Below are 6,851 nucleotides of genomic sequence, written 5' to 3' on the forward strand. Positions count from 1 at the left end.
AAAAAGCCAATAAGTCAATAAGTTGTTTCAAAAAGCTTAGGATAGAAGGAGTGGTTAAACACTTTCATTAGGTAAACTTTCAAATCAACCAATCAAACAGTGCCACGTCAGTTTACCTATGCCACGTCAGTTTACCTATTCCTCAAAAACGTTGGCGGTGGTTAAACACTTTGGAATAGGTAAACTATTTTTTTTTAACTAAAGATAAAACAAATAAAACATCAAACTTTTATAAATAAAAAAAAGCATTACATTAAAATCTAAGTTAAAAAAATTGATAATAAAACAACGCAACAACAAAAAAACTAAAAATTACAAGGCCAACCATATTTTTTGCGATCTCGCGTTTTCTAGCGAGTGTGATTTCCAACATCGAAGGGTGAACATTGTCGTGAGGCCGGTTAAACGTCTCCAAGTCCTTGTCGAACATACTTTGTCGCAACGCCTCTCGTTGCTCATCCGCCAACGTCATGTATTTTTCTTCTCGTAACCATTTAATATCCATCAACTCTTTCTTTATGGCCTTGTATTCTTTGAATCTACCGGTTATATCTCTTGGATCTTCGTTTGTTGAAGACGATCCTTTGTCCTTTTTCTCCTTTCTCTTTTGTCGTCTTGGCGAGGGATCCTCGTTCATGTCGGGAAGACCGCTCGAGACTTCGGCATTAGGTGTATCCGCTTTATAATTTCCCGAATCCGACGACTTTCTTTTTTGACTCGAGCCGGAGCTTTCTTCACCCAACAACGGTACCGACGACCACTTTTGATTTGTTCTAACGACCTCCCATGCCGCAACATGAGGAAAGTCATGTTTTTCTTTGTTTTTGTAATCTTTAAGCGTTTGCTTCATTACAAAAGCATCGTCGCACCCGCTAGGACGTAAACGATCCTAAAATAATAAATTAACAACAAATTAATCCACATACTTCATTAAAAAATAAACCGTATATAAATAATAAAGTTTACCGCTTGATGATATAAACCGTTGAATGTGTTCAATTTTGTTTGCATCGCCATCCATTTCGATTGAACTTGATGGTGGTTTCGGTTACTTCCTCCAACCGTTTGATTGAAGTGCTTAAGAACTTGGTTCCAAAAACCATCCGACTTTTGTTGATTGCCTTTTCTTTTGTTCAAAGTGCAATGAACATAAGCCTTTGCCAACAACTTTTCTTGATTAGATGTCCAATTTTCCCGTTTCGCTTTTCCTCTTCTTTCCTTTGCGGCTGCATTTTGGTTCACGGGATTTTCTTGTACGGCAACAACTTAAGCGCTTTTTTTAATTATAGTAGATAGATAGATAAGGTGGCTTCACTTTTTTATTTAATATAATAAACTTAAGCACGTCATCCCACTCTCACCAACCCCTTTTTATTTAATATACATTCAATTAATCTTTTTATAAAATATTAATTAGTTTAGTAAAGGGGTGTTTATAATACAAACCAAACTCGAATAACACATAAAATGATTCAAATCGAATAAGGAGAACATACTTAAATTCGGGTTTCGAATACTCAAGTTGAGCCTTTATCCAAGTCAAATTTCGGTTATTCGAATAGATGATTTTCGAAGTAAACTGACAAGATATTTTTGAATTCCAATAATATATGATTTTCGAGCAATTCGAAAATTCGATATTCGATTCAACGAACACCTTTGGTTTCATCCCCCGTGGTTCACGTGGATTAAACCACGACAACCACGCTCCACCTTATCCATTATCTAAGATTTTGACCATTTGAAAACAGTCTGATTTTTAAAAAATATAAATAAATAAATTCCTTTTTTAAATCTATTTAAACCACCAAATCAAACCATTTTTTTTACAAAATCTCTCTTATTCTCTCTACTATCTACATCTCTCATACTCTATACATCTCTCAACTCTATATACTCTTCTCCTTCTAAATTATATATCCTACCCCATTGCATCACTAGCTTCTTCCGACGAAATCAATGAGCTATTTTTGAACGCGGTAATGGAAACGACACAAGTAATTATAAAGGAAGAAGAAACCGTGTCCGAATGGAGAACATGGCAACAATGTTTAAATGGGGACCGTGAAGGTAATCTAATTTTTTGTGTACATTATATTTTTTTGTGTTGTTAGTAATTTTGGTGTAAATTATATAATTTGAAGTGTTGTATATATATATATATAGGGAAGGGCTATATGAAAAACACCATCTTTTTTAAAAAACTATGAAAACCCAATATGAACCGTTGATTATGTTTCATCTAAGTAGATCAATGGTTCTCCTATTTTTAGGTAAATATTAGTTTTTAAATAATTCTTATATTACTTTCTAGTACAACTAAAGGGCAATTTGGGTAGTGAAAAAAATGTACTTTTTGTGCTTTATTGAAAATTGAAAGTGACTTTCCAGAACCATCAAATCACCAACTCTTTCTCTTTCTCTTACCTCCTTCCCTTTCCTCCCCCACCCCAAAAACGTGAAGAAGAACAAGAAGAAGATGATCTAATTTCAGAATTTAAATATCCAAGATCTAAAAGTGATTTCAACAAACACTAATCCCAGATCTTTTAGAGAGAGAATGATGGTAGGAGAAAAGTTTTTAGAGAGATGAATTTTTTGTTTTAGAGAGAGAAACAACAATCTTCATCATGTTCATCTATAACACCAAGAACACACATACAAGTGTGTGAGAGAGAAGAAGTTTGAAGTATGTTGTTTTAGAGAGAGAATGATGACAAGATGAATGTTTTTAGAGAGAGAAAGTTGATGTTTTAGATAGAGAAACAACAATCTTTATCACAAAGGCACACGCACGAGTGTGTGTGTGAGAAGAAGGTTTGAAGATCTTCTTCGTGTTCATCGGACGGTTTTAGATCCGGTAAGTGTTCTTGAATAAATCAAAAAACTTTAGGATGAGATTTTGAATGGGATTTTTTGTTGGTTTGGTTGCTTGTTAGGGGCTTTTGATCTTAACAGTAGCTGATTTTTTGTTGGTTTGGGTTGCTTGTTTGGGTTTTTAATCTGAACAATAAGCGTTTTTTTGTTGGGTTGCTTGATTCACAGACTCAGACCCATAACATGTGTTAAGCCCCCTGGTAGACTGTTATATAACGTGTGTTGGTTTACAGAAACAGATCCATAAAAGATATTCAATTGACAAGCTGGATGGATGTAGGCGACGTTAATGCGGGGACATTGAATAAGTCACGTCCTTTGGGAAAGAACTGTTCGTTCATTTATAACATGTGTTAGTGGTTCATGCTGTAACAGAACACCATGATGTAACCTGACATGTGTTCATGTATAACATGTGTTAAGCCCCATGTTAGAATGATATATAACGTGTGTTAACCTTTTGTTAATTAAAAAAACAAGTAATATCTATTCCGATAATGTGGATACTGAGTGTAAAACTTGTACAAGTAATAAATGTACAAGTTAGTATGTAACGTGTAATATGAAACGAGCCATTTATGGTAACACATGTACCGGTAATTTTGGAATATATAATATGAAACGGGTCATTTGTTTTGCACATTTTGGAATGTATAACATGTGTTAAGCTTCTGTTATAATCTTTAGTTAATATCGTAATCTTGTTGTAACCCCACATGTATACATATGATAACATGTAAGCATCCATTATAACCCGACTTGTATTCATGTATATGAAAGTGGTTTGCAAGTTAATATGTGTACAAGTTAATATGGAACAAACAAGTTAATATTGTAACACCGTATATGGAACATACAAGTTAATATGGAACATACAAGTTAATATTGTAACACCGTATACTTGGGATAACATGTGTTAAGCCTCTGTTATAATCTTGGTTTAACCCAACATGATGTCATGTATAAGCTAGTGGTTTCCAAAACACCATGATTTGTATATACATACTGTAACATCTGTTATGAGCCTGACATGTATAACGTGTGTTAAGCGTCTATTATAACGTGTGTTAAGACTTCTAGAATTGATGCATAAACTCCAATAGTAACTTAATAACAACATAGTATACCTGATAGAACTTGTGTTAAGCCTCTTTTATAACGTGTGTTAAGACTTCCAGAATGTGTTAAGTCCATACCATTTTAACATTATGTACTAGACAAAACAATAAGAGTCTCAAATTACATATTACTAGTAAACGAAAATACATAGCACTAAGAAAAATGGTGGAGCTTCCTTTGACAGTCTGCCTTAGCTTTTCAGCGGCTACCTTTGCTGCCTTAGCTTTTCAGCGCCTACCCTTGCTTTATGTCACATGAAGCACATGCATGTCCGAGAAGTTAAAAAAATGTGTTTTCATGTCTCACGTAACAGGTGTTACGTTGTACATGGGTTTTATGTCACATGTAACACATGCATGTCCGAGAAGTTCAAACTATAACACGTGTTAGTTATGTTGTGCTGTAACATAAACATGGTCATGATCCTTGAGCATCTGATCCACGTTTAACGAAACCAACGGTCCCGAGAATTGGATCTTATTTCCCTTGTATCCATCACCGTCTAATAACAAAAAGATAAGATAACCGTTAAGTCGTTAACCGGACATAAATATTAACACATTCATAGCCCCAAACAACATCACAAAAACAGTTACTATTCGGATCAAAAGCCCCAAACAAAGCAACCAAACCAACAAAAAACAGTTACTATTCAGATCAAAAGCCCAAACAAGCAACCAAACCAAGCATAACTTTTTAACACAAAAATAAAAACCTGCAAATTACATAAACATTTACCCCTTTTAAGAACCATTTTAACAAAAAAAATCATGTTTCATCTCTAAAACAACCATTACACAAAAACCTATTAACAACCAGGTTTTATGAATATTTTTTAATATTTTAAGTGTAAAAAATGGAGCTAGACGTTGAATATCATCTTATAAAGTCCATACCTATATCATTTTTAAATTCAATATTTTATTGGTTCAAATATTTAAGTGTAAAATAATAGAACCGTAAATTATAATTATCTTTCAAAAGTTCATACCTACATGCTCAAGTTATCAACTAACATAAACTCCACAAAATCAGAAAAATCCATACGAAATACCCAGAATTAAACATATATGAAAACATATGTTGCATAAAAATAAAAGAGTGTAAAAACTCACAAATATCAAGATCTAAAACAACATATACAAATCATATTTTATATAAACTAAAAAAGTGTAAAAAACTCACAAATATCCAGATCTGTAACAACATAATGAAACACGTGGACAAACGAGATCTAAATGGGAATGGAACAAGATCTGGAAGGGGTTTTCACGTGGATCTGACTTCATATATTAACATCTTCATCACAAAACCACGTTCTTCATCAAGGATTGATCGATCTGATTTTTGTTCTTCATTTCGGTCTAAATTTGATTGGTAAAATGTTGGATTTCTTCATCAGGAAAAATTATACAAAAAACATGGATAAGAAAGTGAAATAAGAAAGAGAGAGTTTGATCTTTTTGATGCTCTACAAATAACAAATAGAGAGTTGGTGATCTGACAAGAGGAGACAAGTGAAAATATAAAAAGACCAATGTGCCCTCAAAAGCAAAAAAAGAAATGAAGATGGCTGGGACACGTGGATAAATGTGGACCATGCATTGGGTTTGCAAGGTTTTCTAAAATTCAAGGGTTTTTCATATAACATTATCAAATATATATATATATATATATATATATATATATATATATATATATATATATATATATATATATATATATATATATATAGTAGGGTTCCTGCGGAAAGTGTGTTTTTCCTAGAAAGTCTATGAAGCAATAAGAACGCGACATGTGGCATTGAAGGATTTTAACTAAAAGGGCAATTGTGTAATTTGAATATTATTTTAATTATGGATTATTTTATTAGGATAACTAACTAACCAGAAAATTATGGAAACTAAATATTCCATTTAAATCAAATTGACAGTTTCAATTTAAATCGTACAAGACGCTGTGTTTCTTGACAATGTGTTTTAACAGCAAGCAGATTTCTTGACGCTGTGTTTTAACAGCAAGCATATTTTTTGAAGCTGTGTTTTAACAGCAAACAGATTGCTGGAGGATTCTTGACACTGTGTTTTAACAGCAAGCAGATTGCTGGAGGATTCTTGACACTGTGTTTTAACAGCAAGCAAATTTCTTGACAATGTGTTTTAACAGCAAGCAGATTTCTTGACGCTGTGTGTTAACAGCAAGCAGATTGCTGGAGGATTCTTGACACTGTGTTTTAACAGCAAGCAGATTGCTGGAGGATTCTTGACACTGTGTTTTAACAGCAAGCAGATTTCTTGACATTGTGTTTTAACAGTAAGCAGATTTCCTTGACACTGTGTTTTAACAGCAAGCAGATTTCTTGACGCTGTGTTTTAACAGCAAGGCCCTGTCACATGATCCTTGGAAAACACATGTACCATATACCTACACTCAAAAATGTAGATAAACCAAAATCAAATAGATGTTTTTTTAATGTGTAAACTAATTTAATACGAAAAAGTGGTGTCTGAAAATAACTTACGTCTCCTTCATCTAGCTGTAAATGTGCTCTCAAATGTTTCCCTGAATTAACAGTCTTTCGGTTAATATTAGGACAGCCAGTTTGAATATGTTGCATAGATAGTGTTCTTCTTTGGTTCGGTTAGGGGGAGAGAGAGAGAGAGAGAGAGAGAGAGAGAGAAAGAGGGGAAATCCCATGATTTTAGGGATTGATTATTCATATGGCAGTTTCTTGATTGATTTAAAACACTTCCAATTACCAAAATACCCTCACTATATTAAAAGTCTCTAATTATATAACTCAGATATTACGAAAATGCCATCCATTTGATCTAAGCCATTAAAAACACCAATCG

General features: G+C 33.4%; 1 protein-coding gene across 1 annotated transcript; it reads right to left on the minus strand.

Moving 5' to 3' along the window:
• Positions 1–265: 265 nt before the first annotated feature.
• LOC110901151 lies at positions 266–6,613 on the minus strand. Its single transcript, XM_022147996.1, has 4 exons — positions 6,518–6,613; positions 6,414–6,420; positions 967–1,265; positions 266–889 (listed from the first exon to the last, which is right to left on the minus strand). The coding sequence occupies exons 1-4, from the start codon at positions 6,611–6,613 to the stop codon at positions 266–268; spliced, it is 1,026 nt and encodes a 341-aa protein (XP_022003688.1).
• Between the last annotated feature and the right edge of the window lie 238 nt (positions 6,614–6,851).

This window comes from Helianthus annuus, chromosome 13 (assembly GCF_002127325.2).
Source record: "Helianthus annuus cultivar XRQ/B chromosome 13, HanXRQr2.0-SUNRISE, whole genome shotgun sequence".
NCBI lineage: Eukaryota > Viridiplantae > Streptophyta > Magnoliopsida > Asterales > Asteraceae > Helianthus > Helianthus annuus.